Source organism: Mercenaria mercenaria, unplaced genomic scaffold (assembly GCF_021730395.1).
Source record: "Mercenaria mercenaria strain notata unplaced genomic scaffold, MADL_Memer_1 contig_4631, whole genome shotgun sequence".
Lineage (NCBI taxonomy): Eukaryota > Metazoa > Mollusca > Bivalvia > Venerida > Veneridae > Mercenaria > Mercenaria mercenaria.
This window is the reverse complement of record NW_026462876.1, coordinates 15,365-37,500: the sequence shown is the minus strand read 5'-3', so window position 1 is coordinate 37,500 and position 22,136 is coordinate 15,365. Positions and strand designations below refer to the sequence as shown.

General features: G+C 35.0%; 1 protein-coding gene across 1 annotated transcript; it reads right to left on the bottom strand.

Moving 5' to 3' along the window:
• Positions 1-8,593: 8,593 nt before the first annotated feature.
• Positions 8,594-21,365, bottom strand: LOC128554011 (uncharacterized). Its single transcript, XM_053535216.1, has 6 exons — positions 21,279-21,365; positions 20,498-20,908; positions 20,311-20,340; positions 19,265-19,408; positions 15,178-15,211; positions 8,594-14,607 (listed from the first exon to the last, which is right to left on the bottom strand). The coding sequence occupies exons 1-6, from the start codon at positions 21,331-21,333 to the stop codon at positions 14,532-14,534; spliced, it is 750 nt and encodes a 249-aa protein (XP_053391191.1). The 5' UTR covers positions 21,334-21,365; the 3' UTR covers positions 8,594-14,531.
• Between the last annotated feature and the right edge of the window lie 771 nt (positions 21,366-22,136).

The window sequence follows — 22,136 nt, the reverse complement described above, 5'->3', positions numbered from 1 at the left end:
GCAAAAGTTTACTACAAACACAATCAATAATCGAATTCAAAATGGTGCATCAATACACAATTGATAAATAATTGAAAGTATATTCATATTTCTAATATATCAATATTTTATATCGAGGTGTAGGGTGGATACTGAAGAATTGCAAAACCAAGCAAGGGGTCCTCTGAATTTTCCATATACGGGACTGGGATTTCGTCCCGGAAGAAGTGAATAACCAAGTCTCGTCGGTTGTAACTATGCGGTCTTGAAATTCTTCGCCTTCACGCCTATACCGGTGGATGAACTCTTCCGAGCAGCGAACCCTGTTTTACCGCTCGTGATCCTAAAGGAGTCGCGGCACCCAGCGCTACCCAAGAGATAGTTACCCGAAAGAAACATTTCACCTACTAATGTAAATATTAGACTATTTAGGTCTTATTTAGATATATAATTGTGTAGAAAAGATCTTTGTTGCTTGTTGCAAAACGCCACTAAACCATGTGTTGTAAATGTATAACACGAAAACCTGACAAACTTAGCATAAATTCTGAACACTACGATGGCAAATTGTTATTTCTGTTGATATATCTCTGTTGAATATAATTAAACTTGACCTACAATTGACAGATGACAATGATTGGAAGTGCATGACGCGAGAATAAGAAACTATTGAATCTAATTCAAACACTATAAACAATGATAAAGGTGATTTAGTTTTTCATTCGTCGTTTATTTGAATGGCTTACACAATCTGATTTTCACGACAACGCGAAACCATGCAAGACAATGCGACACGACAAGCAACATTAATGTCGCGGTGTGTGGAAGGTCGTGTCGCTTTTTCGCGCATCTTGTTGTGTGTCGACCTTCTAGTGAATATGCCTTCTAAAAGATCTGAGGTTGCATGACAGCAGCTGTTGGGAGGCTGTGTATATAAACTATGAATACTTATAACAGTTATTGGTAGAATGGATTTATCTGTAAGATGTTGGAATGGAAACATATGCAGCGGCTATTCTCATAAGCTGCCTGTGGTAAGATGGTATATAGAGATGGCAACTGAACCATAAACAGTTTTGTTTAACTGGTCAATCGAATCCCTTTCCGTCTGTCTTTTAGCGTATGCCAATTATATTCGTTTGGCATACAGGTGTTTTTAAAGTTTTTATTGTTGTTTCTGCGGTTAAGTGTCTTACCGACAAAATGTAGGCCACATAGCGACTTTTCCAGATTTTGGTGGGGGAAAGAACCTAAGGTGCCCCTCTGAGCATTATATGGACGGGTACCTGATTAGAACCGCCGATCTTCTGTAAGCCAGCTGGATGGCTCTATCGCATGAAGAAATATACATTCCAAGCGGGGTTTTGTGACCATATGTCGGGTAATTTTTTCTAGGAGAAAACAAAGGGATTTCTCAGCATTTATTGTTGCATATACAGTAAATATGTTTGTTCCATTAAAGGTTGTTTGATAGATCTAGGCCTAAATACTGCGCGGCTTAGCTCAGTAGGTAAGAGCGTTGGTCTACGGATCGCGGGGTCGCGAGTTCGATCCTCGGGCGGGGCGTATGTTCTCCGTGACTATTTGATAAACGACATTGTGTCTGAAATCATTAGTCCTCCACCTCTGATAATTCATGTGGGGAAGTTGGCAGTTACTTGCGGAGAACAGGTTTGTACTGGTACAGAACCCAGGAACACTGGTTAGGTTAACTGCCCGCCGTTACATGACTGAAATACTGTTGAAAAACGGCGTTAAACCCAAAACAAACAAACAAACAAACATATACTGCGCGATGCCCACTGTTTCTTAACGATTTGCTCATGTAGGGAAACTTCTTAGTTCTAGTGATATTGAATATTTAGAACTTGAAATTTACTGGGGCTGAATCCGCTCTCCCAAGTATTTCCCATTTGACTAATGTTTCTGGGTAATTGTGACGAGTAGTACAGTACAGTACAGTACAGCACGTTAGTTGCTTTAGCAGTGTCTTTTGCATACAAAAGAACCTGAGACTGCACTGTATCAGGAAGGTTATTTATATATGAAAGAAAATGAAAACGTCCAAAAGCACCCCTGAAGAAATTGGGACCTCTAAGATAAGATGACGTGCGCTTGAAATAAGATGTTGTGACCACGAAATAAAATGTAAGAAGATAAGATGTCATGTACTCGAGATAAGATGTCATACGCACGAGATAAGATGTTGAGCGCACGAGATAAGATGTCGTGCACAAGAGATAAGAAGTCGTGCGCACAAGATAAGATGTCGTGCGCTCGAGATTACATATAAAATGTCGCAAGATAAGATTTCTTATGCTCGAGATAAGTTGTCGAGCGCACGAGCTAACATGTCGTGTGCTCGAGATAAGATGTCGTGTGTTCGAGATAACATGTCGTGCGCACAAGATAACATGTTATGCGCACGAGATAACATGTCTTGCGCTGGAGAAAACATGTCCTGCGCACTATATAAAATGTCGTGCTCATGAAATATAATGTCGTGCGCATGAAATATAATGTCGTGCACAAGATATAAGATGTCGTGTGCTCGAGATAACACTCGAGACACACTTCTTCTTGACTGACAAACAGACGGAGTGGGGGAGACGGGATAGACAGACGGACGACATGAAAAGAAATAATTTGACATAATTTGATAATAATCCTTTTAACCAAATCAACATATCGGAGACAATATATGAAGTTAAAACACACATATTATATTTATACTGTCTCGTAATAGTGGAGCATGATTCCCATTACTTGGTCCGAGAGCTCACGGACTTTTATTGCAACAATTGAGGCCAAAAGAAGTTTACACATTTTTGGAAACAATATTTCATATCCTCCATGAAAACCCGTTTCTTAAGTGTCAAAGCCGTGCCTATCTATATTTTGTTCACTTATGTTTGAGATAGGGGAGGTAAAACTCACTTGTTAAAATTTAGGGGGTAGGGTAAAGTTTACGTCTACCAGTGTTTTCACTGTTTTATTACAGTAACTATCTTATTCTCAATAAATGTATATATGTCAATCAATGTCAGCAAAAAGAAATTCATCAAAAAGGAATGAAGGGTAAACTTGATATTTAAGGTCAAAGGTTAAATTTATGTACAAGTCACAAAAATTGACAAATTTGAAATTTATTTTTATTCTTAAAAATTAATTTGTCATCATAAGTCACTCAGTTTTACTTATGTAATGTGTATATATCAGCCAAAGTCAGAAATACAAATCTTATTGCAAAACGTCAAGGTCAACCATGATAATTGAAGGTCAAAGTTCATTTTCATGCAAAAATGTGAAAAATGTTACCTTTAGTTTTTTTAATCTGTTTAATATGTATTCACATTATTAGTCACTGAATTTAATTTGTTTTAATGTCTGTATGTCAGGCAAAGTCAACAGTGGAGATGTAACCACAAAACTGCCCAGGGTAAAGCTTATATCAAAGGTCAAAGGTCAAATTTGTGTGAAAAATTGCATGAATAGCTTCCTGTTTGAAATATATGCTATTTCTAATCATTATAAGTAATTGCTCGTGATTAATTTTAATGTATATATGTCCCACAATGTCAATAATAAAGATATCGTCTGAAATCAGACAAGTTCAAATGTGATATTAAGAGTCAAAGGTCATTTTCAAGTAAAAGAATGAAAAAAATGGCTCTTTAACTTTTCTTCTTGCTGATAATATTTCGTCGATATTTGTCAACGATATCAGTTCTTTTTAATGTATAAATGTTAGGCGATGTCTAGTATGCACATATAATTTTAAAGCATTCAAGGTCAACCATAATATCAAAGGTCAAAGGTCAAAAAAATGAGTAAAATATTGTAATAATATCACCTGTTTGTAATAATTTTTATTGTTGAAAAGTATTTGATTGTCATTTTAGTAACTGATCGTTGTTCATTTTACCCTATTTATGTCAGACGATGTCGTGGAAGAGAAAATATGTCAAGTTCAAACCTGGTATTGGGGTCAGGGGTCACTTTTGTATCAAAAATCACAAAATTTACCATACTTACTCATTTCTTTGATCAAAAATAGCTTGTTGTTATAATTCAATGTTAACAATTTACTTTAATGTATTCATGTCAAGCAAGGTCGGCAATGCAGGTCTTATTCTTATAAATCAAAGGCAAACCTATTATCAAAGGTCAAAGGTCAAATTTGTGTAAGAATTCGAAAAATAAATAGAATTTTGAAATGATTTTTCTTTATTGTGTAGGTTATTTTGGTCACTACTAGTAAAACTGATCAGTATTTATTTTAAAGTCTATACAACTGACAATATTACTGTTGAAATAATAATGAAAAATAAGTCAAGGTCAAACCTGACATTAAAGGTCATAGGTCATTTTCATGTATAAATTCAAAATACAGCATTTTTAATTTCTTCTTTGTTACAAATTATCTTGTCATTTTAATCACTAAAAACACTTTTGTCATGTTTATTTGTAAATCAATGTCAGCAATGCAGATCTAATTTCAGAAACAGTGATTGGTAAAGCTTATATCAAAGGTAAAAGGTGAAATTTGCGCGAAAGATCGCAAAAAAGCATTTTTTCAATAATTTTCATTGTTTAAAGGTATTTTGTCATTATTAATATCTTATGGTTATTCATTGAAGTTTCATACATGTATATATATGGGTCAATGTCAATAATGAAGATATCATAAGACATGAGTCTAGATCAGCCCTGATGTTAAAGTTTAAAATTCATTTTCGGGTAATAAATTCAAAAGATAGCACTGTAATTTTATTTTTTTGTTCAAACATAACTTGTTATAACTTGATGTTAATTCATTTTAATGTTAGCCTTTACTTACTTACTTACTTACTTACTTACTGCCTTCCATCTTCTTATGGCCGTTTTATATCTTATGATTAGATGCGGCAATGAACCGTTCCGTATTCTGCAGGCCGCTGGCATCTCTCCACGGCTTGGTCTCAAATGGGATGTCTGTTGGCCAAACTTTCTGGCGTGTTTCTTCCAGATAGGAACAGTTCTGCAGAATGTGAAACGGTGTTTGTTCCTCTGATCCGCACTGACATTTAGCTTTCTCTGCAACTCCCAGCTTCTTCATATGTTTTCTCAGGCCACAGTCTACAGTGCGCAGACGGAAGACAGTTAATTGACTGTTTAGTTTGTGTAGACAGTCCTGATTTGGCAGGTAACCTCCATTTATGTTCTTCCAGTCTGACGCAAAGCTGTTCTTCCACAGAGTCTGAGCTTCGAGGTTGGGGTTGTATTTGCATGGTTGCTGTCTTTGCAAGTTTGTGCGCAGCTTCATTTGCAGCTGTGCCCACATGTGCAGGAATCCATCGAAATGCTACATTGTTGCTCTCAGGCAGGAGATTGATGTTTTTCAACAGCTGTCTGATTAAGTTGTCTGATGGACCTGTTGAGAGAGCCTGAAGAGCAGACTTGGGGTCTGTTAGGAATATATTGTACCTTTTCTCCTCGCTCATACAGTTCGAGTGTCGCCGATGTGAGGGCTTGCATCTAGATCTGTTGTTGGAACATCTCTTGCAGACTGGATGAGAGAGTATGAAGGAGGAGCTGTCTGAAAATTTGATGTAGGCACCACTCCCAGCTTTCTGAACTGCTTTCCCACTGATCCATCGGTATATGCTTGGATCCAAGAGTGTGCTGGATAGTGGTTATTGATCATTTCTAGCGTTAGAGATTGTTGGTAAGCCTGATGTTGCTTTCCCTTTTCTTCTACTCCTGGCACCTCCAATCTGATCTTGGGAGCACATTGTCTGGGAACCCATTCATTGGGCTCGAGTGGCTCTGCATCTGTGTCCAGTGCTGCTGCTTTCCCTTTTTGCCTTTCTTTGACGATGTGGTTAATACTCTTAATGTCTTTTCAGTCTGTTCTTGGTTCTGCTCTCGAGTTTTGAGTGGAGTGGGTGGGATGGTAGTCTATTTGCCTTCTCTGCATGCACAAAAGCTTTGTACTCTCGTCTTGCATTTATGCTACTTTTTGCATCCCCTCCCCCTTTACTTTTAGTAAGTTTTCGTGGCTCCCCTTTGTTATGGCATCCGAATCCCAAGACGGTGCTTGATCGTTTTTCCCAAGTTTATGGGTGCGTTTGTATGCTTGTGAATCTATATTGGTGCCCTACTGTTTTCTTATATGTTGCGTGTTCGTTTTTCTACGTTATTTAGTTGATCGTAGTTTTGTGTTTATCTTTGGTACATGAGTGTCTAAGACAATGGCATTCCCTTGTATAATCGTCCTTGTTCAACTTTCCCCTTCGGACGCGCCCCCCCCCCCCCCCCCCCCCATTTCGCCCCTTGCCGTTCTCTTCCCCTCCATCAATATTTAGCATAATTTAATATGTACTTGTTGGATGTTTGAAGCAACCCGTCTGAAATATTTTTCCATTACAACTTCATTTTGTTGTGGGCCTACTATGTAAATTCGTGGCTCTTGGGCTGTGTTTTTTGGTGTTCTGTGCTTCCGAGAAATCTACCCTTACCTATTATCTTTTGTCTCTTATGGCTCAGGGTTGGCTGTCTTTTCCATTTATTTTATTGCAGTTGTTTTCATTGCCCCGGGATTATCCTCAGACCTGAAATTTAACCTTGTCCAGTTTATCTTTACTGGTTTTGGAAGCAGGTACCAATGAGGTTGATGCGTACTCTGCTATGGGCCGTACATTGCCGTGTAGACTTGCAGAGGATCTTTGCATTTACTCCCCAACTTGTTCCAGCCAGTTTTTTTCATCATGGCAAGTTTTTTAAGGCCCTCTCCTTTGACCTTTAATGTCAGATTTGACCTTGACTAATTTTTCATTATTATTTCAAGAATGATATCATCTGTTATATATACTTTAAAATGAATATTAATAATTAGTTATAGTTTTGAAATACCCTAAAAAAATAATGAAAAATCATTGCAAAAATACTGTTTTTTGGCTAATTTTCACGCAAATTTGACCTTTGACCTTTGATAATAGGTTTGGCTTTGCCTTATTTGGAGACTTACGACCTACATTCCTGACCTTGCTTGACATGTATACATTAAAATAAATTGCTAACAGAAAATTCTAACAAGCGCTATTATTTTTGAACAAAGTAATGGGTAATTATGCTACAATTTGATCTTTTACACAAAAATGACCCCTGACCTTTAATACCAGGTTCGACCTTGACTTATTTCCTCTTCCATGACATCGTCTGACATATATACAGTAAAATGAACAACGATCAGTTAGTAAAATGACAAAACAAATACTTATAAACAATAAAAATTATTTCAAACAGGTGATATTATTGCAACATTTTACTCACTTTTTTGATCTTTGACCTTTGAAATTATGGTTCCCCTTGAATGTTTTGAAATAATATGTGCATACCAGACATCGCCTATTTTTTATATATCAAAATGAACTGATATTGTTGATTAATATCGACAAAATATCATTAACAAAAAGAAAAGCTAAAGAGCTATTTTCTCATTCTTTTACTTGAAAATGACCTTTGACCCTTAATATCACATTTGAACTTGTCTAATTTTAGATGATATCTTTATTATTGACATTGTGGGGCATATATACATTAAAATAAATCACGAGCAATTACAAATAATGATCAGAAATAACTGTTATATTTCAAACAGGAAACTATTCATGCAATTTTTCACACAAATTTGACCTTTGACCTTTGATATAAGCTTTACCCTTGGCAGTTTTGGGGTTACCTTTGCACTGCTGACTTTGCCTGACATACAGACATTAAAACGAATTAACTTCAATGACTAACAATGTGAATACATATTAAAAACGTCAGAAAAAGTACATGTAACATTCTTCATATTTTTGCATGAAAATGAACTTTGACCTTCAATTATCATGGTTAATCTTGACGTTTTGCAATAAGATTTGCATTTCTGACTTTGACTGATATATACACATTGCATATATAAAGCTGAGTGACTTATGATAACAAACTAATTTTTAAGAATAAAAATAAATTTCAAATATGTCAATTTTTGTGATTTGTACATAAATTTGACCTTTGACCTTAAATATCAAGTTTGCCCTTCATTCCTTTTTGATGAATTTCTTTTTGCTGACATTGGTTGGCATATATATATTTACTGACAATCATATAGCTACTGTAAAAAAACAGTGAAAAAACTGGTAGACGTAAACTGTACCCTACCCCCTGAATTTTTACAAGTGAGTTTTACCTCCCCTATCACAAACATAAGTGAACAAAATATAGATAGGCACGGCTTTGACACTTAAGAAATGGGTTTTCATGGAGGATATGAAATATTGTTTCCAAAAATGTATAAACTTCTTTTGGCCTCAATTGTTGCAATAAAAGTCCGTGAGCTCTCGGACCAACTGGTTTACACTTCCCTGCCCTTCGGGGTTTCTGCAACTCGCCGTCTTAAGGCGGTGCTTCACTGTATTCATCTGATGTGTCCTCGTTGTATATCTACTTTACCTCGTTTATGTATTTTAGGGACGAACACGTCCAAACACTGGCTGTTGAATTTTACTCTTTGTAATTCCCTTCTCTTCTCTTTACCCCATCCCCATCTTAATATATTTCATACTTTTTGGATAGATATTTAACTACAGATATTAAAATAGTTTATTATTGTGACATGATTGTGTATATCATATACATACAGTAATATACATAAAGAGATAATTACTGCAGCCCAGCGGACGTAGAAGTCACCCAAATTTCAGTTTTCATGGACACGTAAACCTAGAATACTTACAAAAATGTAATCATTGATAGAGAAAAAAAAGTAATTCTGTTAGCAAGTACTTAAAAACGAAAGATATATACATGTGGCAAATAATGAAATGAATTTAGTTAAGTAACCAGTCTTCTACAGCTTATGTATACTACAAATAAATATCAAAATACATGTAAACATATTAGAGAGATAATCAACAAATTCTAAACAATTGCCATTCAAACATTAATTCTGCTTTATGTATACATTTTTGAAGCACATATAATATACCACATAATTATGTTAATATTTTACTATAATTGATGAAATATAACAGATCGACATTTCTCATATAAGTTTTTACAGTGTGCTTTGCTACCTTTCTTGGATGTTCTTAAATACTTGTGGCTGGCTTACTTTGCGACGCCTGGAAATGACTAGATTTGCTATGCTGAATGCTTCTCACAAGTCCTATCTTTCAATTTTGTTTTCTTTTACCTTTTTACTGTTTTATGATTTCGAAGTGACGTGGCGTGTAGTATTAATAAATAAAATAACTACTAAATCACAAAATTGATATTTACTAAGATAGATAAATAGATAGATTGATTGATTGATTTATTTCGGTAAGGAGTGCACATACATGGACAATCAAAAACAACATGTATAGTAAATACAACATAATAACATACTGCATACATGAAATTATAAATAGCCATGACAAGCACACCGTCACCAAGGATTACACAAAAAAAAAGAGAAAACTCTTATTTCCATTGTGGTCCTTTGTGTTGGTGGCATGACACCAAAATTACTTCTAATTTTCATAACATGCATACCGTCTTACACATTCATTTCACATTAATTATATTGCTGTCTTTCTACGATTTCAACGATTACCAACTTAAATCGAATAAGGTATGCTTTGCTTATCCCATAAGATATGGCACACAGATTGTCCCTGTTCAGCTTAAATTCGAATAAATATAAATAGATGCACTGGATAGCTGCCAATATTTTCAACTTACACAGCATTTCTCAAATAAACTATTACGCAAATATACAATTTAGCACAATGCAACATCTCAAAGATTTGTATACGCATATCCTAACTGGTCAACTTGTCTTGCACAACATAATCGTCATAGTAAAATTATCAAACGCATCACGAAGTACAGCGAGTAAATCACCAACACTCAAGATATACATTAATGGCAAAATATATAAATCTAATCACTACTTACAGTTTATTCATGCTGTATTTCACCAAACATTATTCTAAACACTCAACATTATACATCACTCCTAGTTATCAGCCTGAGAACTACATACCGTTCATCCATGCTGTATTTCAACAAAAAATAATTTGGACACAACATATAAATTACATTAAGATAACTTAGTACATTAATGCTGCATTTCATCAAATATTAATCTTAGACCCGAATGACAGACAAGTGCTTGTACAGGAGATTCTTACATGAGATTTGTGAAATTTATTTGAGCAATATATAAACCAACATACATAATAACAATAATAGAAAAAGAGATTTTCAGCTTACTCCGACGCGCACAGCGGATGGCGTACTTACACTAGGGGTTTTCTCCAAATATTTAAAACTTCGCAAGAACGAAAACATACTTATGGTATATATGTTTCTTCTACATATATGTGTTAAGTAACTTTTACTTTCACTGTAGAAATTAGTTTATTGTGATACACTTATCTGCTAATACAATACATACGTTTGTAAATATATGGATAGTGAACAGGCTATATTTAACACACGGAATCGCAACTTTCAGATGTCATATTCTATTAATTTTTAGTTCATGACATATTTTAACGATTCGGCTCGATAAATGTCTACATGTAGGATGCCTCTAGACTCAGCTAAATACTCTGTCGCATTTTACTTGATTTTAGCAGGTTCTTCAAATATTCCTATCACCATAATTTTACGAAAACATCCTGAATTAGTTATGTATCAGCATGTTTGAAAATAAAAGAAGGAAATAGCCACTTAGTATTGTTATAATCTGATATCAGAATTGCGTTTTCAATTCATGACTATTTTCAAGTGATTATTAAGTATGGATTATCAGTCTCAACGTAACTTTAATCTTTAAGTACAATTAAAGCTATTTGTAAAAACATTCTTCGAATAGTCGAGCTAAAAATGTTTTAGGCCACTACATGCATAGAATTGCCAACGAAATGATATTTTTTACCTAGCCAAATGCAATGAACCATTTAAAATAAACATTTATATGTGGTCCTTTGATACAACCAGCTTAGTAGTCGACGCTTGATTTTTATCATTAAGCCTTTTTAGTTGAGAATCTGCTCGAACACATGCACATATGGTATGTGTACATACTAGGCTTCAAGAAACTTGGACAAAGATTTAAACTCAAGGTCTATATTGGTTTAAAAAGTTGTAGCCATTATATATGTCATGATAAGTATCACTATATACATTCTTTGATACCAGATATTCAAATAAGTAATAACTTGTAACATATGTTGTTGTGATTCCCTATCGCCTGATCTGAAATAGGTGAGTGAACCTTTTGAGGCGCAGAGGAAGAGTGACTGTCTCCTCACCAGGTGGTCACTGGTTCAAATCCTGGATTATAGGGTATGTTGGTCGTTGAATCAACAGACGTTTTCACTGCTAGCGAATACTGGCTAGAACCTCAAGAAATTGACAGCAAGCATATATATAAATTGCAGCACTTCAAATAAAAAAAACAAGTTTGCGATACAGATACTCTTACTTCTTGTTCATAAATACGGTAATCGAAAAATTTGAATACTATTAAATACATCAAAAAGCGATATAAAACGTTTTATAAAACAAAATGCGCCCGCGCTGTTAAAATGCTTGTAAAACAAAATATATCGGTAATTATATATACAATAAAACGGATATTATAAAACTTATAACTGTCTTTTCTCAGATATTCTAAATGGAAACAGTATTACGACAATAGTACTGGACACTAAATATGCAACTGTTCAGTTATGCATAACTAACTTATATACAGTTTGAGAAAACCCCTATTGTAAGTCCGCAGTACATGTCGAAGTAAGTTGAAAATCTCTAATAGTATATGTCCAATGATGTAGACAAATGACTCAGCTTCCCTCTATCATTATAGCAGTGTAGTACATAGTTTAATATCAGTTTATGTTTGACTAGATGCGCTCTTTGGATGGAAGATCAAATACTGCAAACAGTCTCCTTAAGAAATGGTTTAAAAGATGTGAACACGCCGCGAACATGCCGCGAACATGTCGCGAACATACCTATCTGCAGGAAGTATTCACAGGATATTCGCTGTTACCCGCGTGATTTGACTCTAATTCAGTGAATATTAGCAGAAAGATCAATGATCGCGGTTTATTCGACAGAAGAACTTACGAGGCGCGTTCAATATGTAATGTTACTCCGTATGTAGTTCCGTAACCGCTTGTTATTTTTAGATGCGGTTTTCGGCACATTATAGAGCAATTTATTGGCAACACAATGTTATATAAATTGTAAAAAATAACAGATTCAAAATAAAAATATAATCATCTGAGTGAGGTGTACTCGGGTATACTAGACAATTTTATGTCCAAAATATTGAGATTGTAATAAGCAATTCCTTGCTTCTACTATTCAGCAACTAGATCTATAGTTCAATTTTCAGTTTAAACAGATAAAACAAATCATGATCTGCACAAAAACATATGAAAACTAAAATAAAAAAGTTTATAACAGTTTTAAATTGAGTGTGTATACATTTACTCAAAAAATGAAAAGGTGAGTACAATAAGCCTCTGCAATTTCGTTAGGCGCGGTAATCATCGTTTAAAAAAAATATTGTATTTTAAGTCGATACTAGTATCTTAATTCTCAATTGCGAAACTAGTTCTTACAACTTCGATTAACACCCATTCCAGATGGAATCAACCTCGAGTTTAGATTTGTTAGTTGTGTTGTAAAATTAGAAATGCAATAGATAGTTTAAAACAAACGCAAACGCATCACAAACTGCTGTACCTCATAGGAAAATGATAGAGTTTTGTGATTTTACAACTTATTCTATTTTTCTGAGACCCTGGATCCCCAGGACAAACCTTAATTATAATTATGGTCCAATACACCTGAGTACACCTCACTAAAATGATTATATTTTAACTTTGAACACGCCGATTTTTATCATTTATATTGCATTGTTTCAAATAAATTGCTCTATAATGTGCCGAAAACCGCATCTAAAATAACCAGCGGTTACGGAACTACATACGGAGTAACATTACATATTGAACGCAGTATATTGTATTTTTTGGTAAACTGTTTATTAAGAGATTTGATTTCAGCAGATATTAATTGTATGTTAATTAATTATGTCCAACCCACACACACTCACTAGGGGAGACATAACGTTTTTGCCCTTATCGTCTGTCCGTCACACTTCATTTCCGATCAATAACTAGAGAACCATTTCACCTGGAACCTACAAACTACACATAGGGTGACAGGATTTATAAAATAGATGACACCTATTGTTTTGGGGTGTCCCTCCATTAAAGGTCAAGGTCAAGGAGCCTCACCATGGAAAGCAAATCCATTTCCAGTCAATACCTTGAGAACCACTTCACCTAGAACGCTGAAACTTTCTAGGATGCTTGGACATACAGAGTAGAAGAACCCTATTGATTTTAGTGTTAGTCTGTAAAAGGTCAAGATCATAGGGGCCTGAATTTGGAAAACCTTTCCCGATCAATAATTTGAGAATCACTTGGCCCAGAATGTTAAAACTTCTCGGGATGATTTTCCCTGCCTAGTAAGTGACTCCTTACGTCACAGAGGCCAGAATTCGGAAAGTACATGTAATGAATACATGCATTGTGACACTGTTATTCAAATCGCAAAAATAGCTATTAAATGCATGCATACATTATATCTAAAACTCAAAATTTACCTAGTACCATGATATGAAACACTTCAGATATTCACAATTGAATTTGCTATAGCCTCAGTGCTTAAGTTTATTGAAGAAATTTATATTCCTGATTCCTTTTAATGTATTTGTATTTTTACTATTATTAGTGTTCGATGTATTTTCTGGACAATTTCTAGCTAGGTTTTGCTTGGTAGTCATGGTTCTTAGCTTGTTCGCGGCATGTTCACAGCAACGAGCTCGCGAGATGATCGCCAAAAGTTCACATGTACTTGTACGCGGAGTTTGTGGCATATCTAATTTGTGTCTGAAAAGCGTACACCAAACGAACATCCCGCGATCATTGTATCTATTCTAATAAAAGTGTTCGCGGCATGTTAACCCGATGTTCGCGGCACGATCGCAACAAGTGTTCGCGGCAAACTATAATATTTCCGTGTCATTTTACTCACGAACACTGTATTTTTTTCACGTAGCATGACCGTCTACGCTTCTTCTTTAAATCCGTTTGCAAAGTTTTTAGCTCTTAGGAACAAAATACAGCTGAAAGCTAGCACATGTCTTTAGGTAAGTAGACTGAGCTTTGAAATCACAGATGCTATACACTTAATACTTAATAACAATAGCTGATACCACAGTAGGTCGTTTTTGGAGCGTTACCTGAATTCCATCCATACTAATTATATTGCACTTATCCAGTTTCATGACAGACATTTGATTATTAACTGAAATTAATGCTGCAAAGATTTTAGTACTTTTATGTGAATGAATTCAAGAGCCAAAGCACTATGCTTTTATGTTGACACCTTTCTTTCTTACTTTCTTACATGCGTATGTTCTATTGCATGCCTTTCAGAGATGTTCTGTTGTAAGTTCATGGGGATAAATCATCAGTTTCCTGAATAGAGCATCCTTGACGGCCGTCTTTGGCATACGTTACTGAAGGTGGTCTGAAACAATGTATAGATACCTTTCAAAACATTTTATTGATTCAGATCTGCTATTGGTTAAATATACAGATGCATGTTATGTGTAAAAATCGTTAATTCATGCTAGCTCTTGAAGGAGTATGACTTTCCCATTTTAACCAAAAACAACTACCTCTGGAAGGAGCTTTCGATAAAAGTCGTTTTAAATACATTGTATATTAAACTTTTTATGAATAGTCTATCGTAAATTCATACGAGAAATCATTTTATTGTTCATGTTTTGTTGGGTTAACAGTCGGATAGACATAATTTAGGTCATTTTAGACTTTTTTACTTTTGATTGCGTAGGACGACTCCAGGTGCCACTCCGGGCATTATTTCATCACGGGTTGGTATTATACCGTAGTATAAGAACCACTTCATCGCATGAATGATTTTAAGCCCAATGTAAGTGAGGGACAAATAATATGATGTTTACGACTTTAACCAGTCGACCATTCAGACTCAATAGTTTTAGGAATTATCCCACAGATATTTCATATTTATATTTGTTTATAACATATATTGCATTTTTCTGAACTTGTTACTTACAATACCTCCTGTCTTGCACGATCATGGGTGTTATCTGAAAGAATACACATAGTACTTATAAATGGAAACCGAACTATTTTTAAATATGAAAGGAAAAAGAGAAGAGTATACTTGTATTATTTTGAATCAGTAGTTTAACTGGATTTCAGACGATAAGAAAACAAGTGCTGTATTCCAGTCCTCATAATTATATTATGAAAAATAAACAAAAGTCATCATGACATGAAATTTACTTGCATGTAATATATGTATTTCATCTAAATGAGAGGACTAAATGTTGTCACTATTTCTGGCCTTTGGGAACATGTTTCTATATAATGAAAATTCACTTTTAAAGATGCTAGTGATGGGTGTCGCATAATGTATTTTACTTCTCCTAATCAGGCTCAATCAGGCCAAGTCAGCTGTTGTTTTGCATGGGGGTGTTCTCAGTATTCAAATGTTTAATAACTATTGCAAAAACAGGTCGCTCGGGTCGATGATAGGCGGAGAGAACGGTGCTGTATATTTCATTACCTGTTGAAGGGGCTTTCCTGGATGTGCCTGTTTGTATTATGCACTTCCAACTGAACTTTTTGTAGATTTTATCATTTGTTAGGTAGGGCAATTATCCAGTAATACTGTACATTATTACTAGGCTTGGGGTAATATGCGAAATCTATTTAAGATTGTGTTTGTTCTGCTCTGTGTTTTAAATTACACCTAACCTGTTTAGGTCAAATGACAATCGTCTAGCTTTAATAATGGAGGTACATAACACATGCTCCGCAGGAGACTTTTAATCCGGCATGATTTAAGTAGGCCCGCTGACCTTACACTACTACCTACACTGCTTACTCATACACGCCTGGTAAATAACAGAGCTACCTCTTTCAAAGGTATACGGTAAATCACTTTGTCGCAACTTCCGAGCTAGTGTACTTCGCGATAAAAGAACATCAACAAAGGTGAGTGTCATCATATGTCTTGCATTTTTACAAGCATTGTATCGAATATCAAAAATCGGGGAATGGTAGGCGATGTAGATATGAGTTAACTTTACAGAGAACTTAAATTTTGCTAATCTAATTTATTCTTAATTTGTGGTCGTGGTGAGGTTTACGAGCAAGCTGATTTAGCAGTGAATTTGGCCGTTCCGTCACGAAAGTACTTTCATTGTCAAATATTTGCATTGTTACTAATATTTAGAAGCAAACCGAGTATGCGTGAGATAGCTGTAAAGTATACAATGCAATTGGAAATAAAATATGTACCAAAAATGTTTTGGGAGTAAAACTATTCAATTGTATTGTGAGAGACAGCTCTGTCGTGAAGGAGATAGTCATGTCGCCGAGGAGATAGCTCTGTGTTGCACCAACAGTGTTGAATGTAACAGAATTGTACTTATGTCCAGTTACGAGATACAATTTAATCCTCACAGTTTTAGCTCAACTGTTCAAAGAATAGTCTAGCTATTCTACTCACCATGGCGTCGGCGTCGGCGTCACACCTTGGTTAAAATTTTGCATGCAAGTACATATGGCATGGCTATCATTTAAAGACATACAGCTTTTTTAGGTCAATTACCAACCTCACTGGTTCAAGTCCCATAACTCTGACATGTACTTTGAGCAAATTATGCCCCCTTTTGGACTTAGAAAATCCTGGTTAAAGTTTTACATGCAAGTTACTATCTCCGAAACTAATGCAGCTATTGAATTGAAATTTCACATGTGTCTTCGGGCTTATAAAATTAGTTGATAACATCCGGTCCCACAACTCTGAGCTGCATTTAGCCGAAATATGCCCCTTTTTGGACTTAGAAAATTCTGGTTATAGTTCTGCGTGCATTTACATGCAGCTATTACTAAAAGGTATATAGATTTGAAACTTAGTTGTTTTTCATTTCTAGATCAATTACCAACCTCACTGGGTCAGGTCCCATAACTCTAACATGTATATTTGGCAAAGTATGACCCCTTTTGGACTTAGAAAATTCTGGTTAAAGTTTTGCGTGCTAGTTACTATCTGCAGAATAAATGCAGATAATAAATTGAAACTTCACATGTGCCTTTGGGGTTATGAAATTAGTCGATTAAATCAGGTCCCTAACTCTGACATGCATTTTGGTCAAATTATGTCCACTTTTGAACTCTCCAAAACTAATGCAGATACTGGATTGAAACTATATTTTAACATCTAGGATAATATTTTCCTGGTCCTTGGACAATAATTCGAATAGTCGAGCATTGGCTGTCTTACGGACAACTGTTGTTATATTTATACAGCATTTGTATAATACATATTGTTTATATTTTCTTATATCTATTTTGCATTTAGTGCCGTTTTACCCAGTACTTCTGAATTCAGCGCCAGTACTAAATTTTTTCAGCAAGTAACTCAATGTCAAGTTCTCCATATTAATCATTGTGTCAGAGACTGAGGACAAACTGTGAAATAGTCAGGGGGATCAGACTCAAAGCCCATGATCAATAGATCTGCACTTTCACTATTGACCTAAGCGGGCGGCCAATATTTTCTTAGAATCGGCATGTGCTAATTTTTCTATAAAATAAATAAATTCAGTTAGAAAAAAATGTTATACGTGAAATCATCTTGTGAAAAGCAAGGGTTGTCTGTACTTTTTAAGACGCCAGCTTCAGTGGAAGTGGCTCTAAACTTGTTTACACTACGTATTACACTTGTAAAAGCATATCAGAATAATGATACCATAATTACTTTTCGTTGAGGACACGACCAGTTTGTTTGTTCGTAGTCGCTTTGACTTCATCATTGTACCAGCACGTTCAAATGCACTTATGTATCTAAAATCTGAAGTTTTAAATAGTCAAGCTGATTTACCAGCTTAATCAAATTTATAGGATTACTTTACGTAGGAGCTAATCACCATGCATTTAGTTTATTAACAATGTACACATTAAATTAGCAACCTCAAATACAAATACAATAACTGACAAAAAGTGATCGAATTGTAAATTTAAGAACTTCCTGTATAATTGGAATTCTAATATTCGCGGCTATTTTCATTTCTATCTATCTATCTTTAATCTGAACCATCAAACGCGTTTCAGTGTCGAAAGGAACTGGACTCAGATTTTGTGTAAAATTAGCTTTCCTCAGAACTGAAATCTTGTCATATTATGACGTAAGACCATTGACTAGCATCATAAAAATGAGAAATTAAGAAAAAAACATGCCCGATCCGATAATCGCAATACCATATTCATGTACTGTGAAATTATTTAAATTCGCTAGCAAGAAATTGCACGTAAACGGCAAAAGCCAGTATCACGAGGGCTTTAATTCGCGCATTTTCAATTTAAAAAGATTTCATCAAAGCAAACATTTTGATCAAATTTCTTGAACATGTAAAATGTAGCCCCTACTGCATTCAGGAAGGTTTTCTTTGATTTTACTGGTTGACCTATTATACAACTATAATTCAAACTTTACAATTATAGCCTTATGAAAAAATCTTTATCAAAACAATACCTGGCAAATTCATACATGTGTATATCGAAACTTTTCAATATAACATTAAAATTATGAACACAGAATGCAACACAGAGCTATCTCCTTGGCGACATGACTATCTCCTTTGCGACAGAGCTGTCTCTCACAATAAAAAAGTGAATATTTTTACTCCCAAACCATTTTCGGTACATATTTTATTTCCAATTGCATTGTATACTTTACAGCTATCTCATGCCTACTCGGTTTGCTTCTTACTATTAGTAACAATGCAAATATTTGACAATGAAAGTACTTTCATATGACAAAACGGCCAAATTCACTGCTAAATCAGCTTGCCACAAATTAGGGATAAATTAGCAAACTTTAAGTTCTCTGTCAAGTTAAATCATATCTACATCACCTACCATTCCCCGATTTTCGATATTCGATACAGTGCTCGTAAAAATGAAAAAGAAATATGAAGACACTCACGCGTGTTGATGTTCTTTTATCGCAACGTTGCACTAGCTCGGAAGGTGCGACAGAGCAATTTACCGTATAGCTGTGAAAGAGGTAGCTATGTTGTTTATCAGGCGTGTCACATGAATGACAAAATATAAAATAGTTCTTTTACCACCAGATCCTGCTGCTTTTGCTTTTCTCATCTCCACTGTCATGTAACTTGCATAAACTATCGTCACGATATTTGTAATTCCTAAAATAGCAGCAACAATTATTAATGTGGTTTTGCAGACATCTTCTGAGCTTTCCTTGGCATCTGAAATATAAGGTTAACAACTTTAGTTTATACATAATTTATTTTAGGTCGATTGTGAAGGAAGTTCTACAACTTATATTAATCACTCTCGACACCTAATTCCTGATGGAATCCATCGCCACGAGGGTATAAGAGAAGAGGCCAGTTTCCCTTTTAATGCTGAGCGCCAAGCAAGAGAGTCTTTGGTATGACGCGGTCGGGGATCGAACCCAAGACCTCCCACACTCGAAGCGAACGCTCTACCATTAGTCTATCGAGGCGGTTAACTTTAAACTTTAAACAACATTTTGAAAATCAAATCTGATAACACCTTCCACTTTATAAGAGCACAACTCTTAGCTGAAACTTTACAGTTTATTTCTTATCTGTAAAAGACTGAAGCTTCTTGCTTTTTCAGTTGAATTTAATTTAACGTTTTATATGTGCAGTTAGTTTCAGATCTTTATTGGGATGAATGTTCCACATCTTTTCAAGGGGAACCAGTAAAACGTTTTAAGATTCACACAACTTTAACTTGACTTTTCAACATCAAATAGCAACAGACGTGTAACTTTGACATTTGTAGAACCATGTTATAAACCATGTCTGATTTAACAACATATTATAACTCGTGTACCTTCAGTTTTTACTTATTTTATAAAAGTTCGGTAATAATTTGGTTCCGTAAGCACATTAACTGATCAAAGAGCTGTTAGCATAAAACCTTTCACGTATAATGCTTTTCAGCGGAATTAAATTTTAAATGACAAAAAGATCTTTCGTAGTGTAATTTTGCATTTTACTTTATGCTAGAGTCTTTATTTATTTATTTATTTGACAATTTGCTAAATTCAGAATTGCTTATATATCATTATTGTAATCAACGACAGCATTTAGTACAACCGTAATACAAAAATACCAACCCGATTGCGTTTTGTCAGTGTTATCGTCACCTGAAAATGATAGGAGAAAATATCAGACGTATATTTCAGTTTCATCACAAAGAAATATTGCGTCTAGATAACTTGCTGAATGTTACTTGTTATTATAAAGTTGTATTATTAATTGCATTTTGATCGCATAAGTCATAAGTCGGAAAAATCAACTTACCAACAATTGAAAGGCTGGCATTTCTTTTAACAGAGGCAACGCTACCAGTAATGTTACTTTTATAGGTCAGCTCACATCTGTAGTCTCCGGCGTCACTATAGTTAAGTTTCTCTTTATTCATATCTAATGTTAAATAAGTATTAATTGGAGTATCTTTATCAATTACACCACCAACAACAAAGTCCTTGTCATTAACAATGTCTTTATCCAAAACTGGAATTTCCGTTAAACCTGCTTCAATTTCAGCGAGGGTTTCCCATGTGTAGTTAGATCCTGGGTCTGTTTCTCGTCGTATTTGAATGTTGTATATCACAGCTGCATCTATTTCTGTAACATCACATGTCATTCTCAGAGTTCCTGTAGTTCTGAATTTTACTCGCGATGCTGACAGAGTAAAAGATAAGCTTGCAACTGAAAAATAAGTTATAAAAAATGTCAACATTATCACAGTGATACATAAGAAAGGCTTGCCGTTTTTTTTGGTCAGTTATTATTATTACTAGAGTAAATGCAATTCTAAATATGAACAACAAAAGTATTTTACAAAAAAGTTTAAACTGATTTAATTATGTGTTTCTCATTTTAGCTAGTAAAATTAGGCTCAAGAATGAACTTGTCCACAAAGCTGTCACAAAGCGGTCACAAAGTTTTGTCTCCTAAACTTGAAAAACGTAAAATAGTTCAACATTTAAGTTGTTTATATATACGCTGTTACAAAACAAATGTACGTATGAACTGTAACCTGCAAGGCCGCAATATAAAGACAAGAAATGATAATTACCAAACTTCGTTCCAGTAATCAGCCATATGGCGACAAGCATAAAAGCTAAATCCATTCTTTCTATGTTTCACTTTCGGTTCCTGTAAGTATGATTGATTGTATAAGCAAAGTGTTAGTCGCCTGTTAGTTTCAAGCAGTTTTGAAGACTATACAGTCCGTCAGTCCTCCCATCCATTCTTGCCCCGTCTACACATCAATTGATTTCGATATCTAATGAGTTAAGTCAGTATTTACAGGGTCTTACTTTCGGTCAATAACTCTGCCATCCATCAAGGGACTTTACTTGGCCCGCGCGTTTTACTCAACAAGTCGTCCGAAAGACCAAGACCTCTTGCTCAAACGTCAAGGTTACACTCATCTTTGGATATCCACGGATGACTACTAAAGTACAATCTCTCAGGAGCGACCTTCTCTTAAGCAAAACTCTTTCTATAACAACATCACCAAAATTTCCCTAAGCTGAAATATACTATCAAATTTACCTCTCCAGAACAACAACCTCTACATAACAGTCAATATGTTGATCTACTAATGCATCCGTCAATCGTGGGCTAATTAGTCACATTTATGTCGTTTTATAGAATATAAGTACTTAATAAGCTCAAAGACTACTATTTATTTATACTATTAAGTTAGATTTATATGTTACATTTGAGCAATCGTTCACGAATATGACTGGGAAGCAGCTGGAAAAAAGTCTGTTGATTTACAATGGTTAGATACTAAGTTAAAACAAACAAGTTTAAACGAAATAGAACAATGCAGGTTGGTGGAAAAAGGATAATACACGGAGAGACTAAGCTCTATACAGTGACCACGGTCATCCTGTCAGGTTACATTATAGTAGTTCAGTCCCTT

Bases quoted from the DNA above. Each gene is read 5' to 3' on its own strand.
- LOC128554011 (XM_053535216.1), bottom strand. From the start codon at position 21,333: ATGGATTTAGCTTTTATGCTTGTCGCCATATGGCTGATTACTGGAACG. The intron at 20,909-21,278 runs GTAATTATCATT...CTTATTTTTCAG, and splicing joins GATTACTGGAACGAAGTTTG to TTGCAAGCTTATCTTTTACT. The intron at 19,409-20,310 runs GTTGGTATTTTT...CTTATATTTCAG, and splicing joins CACTGACAAAACGCAATCGG to ATGCCAAGGAAAGCTCAGAA.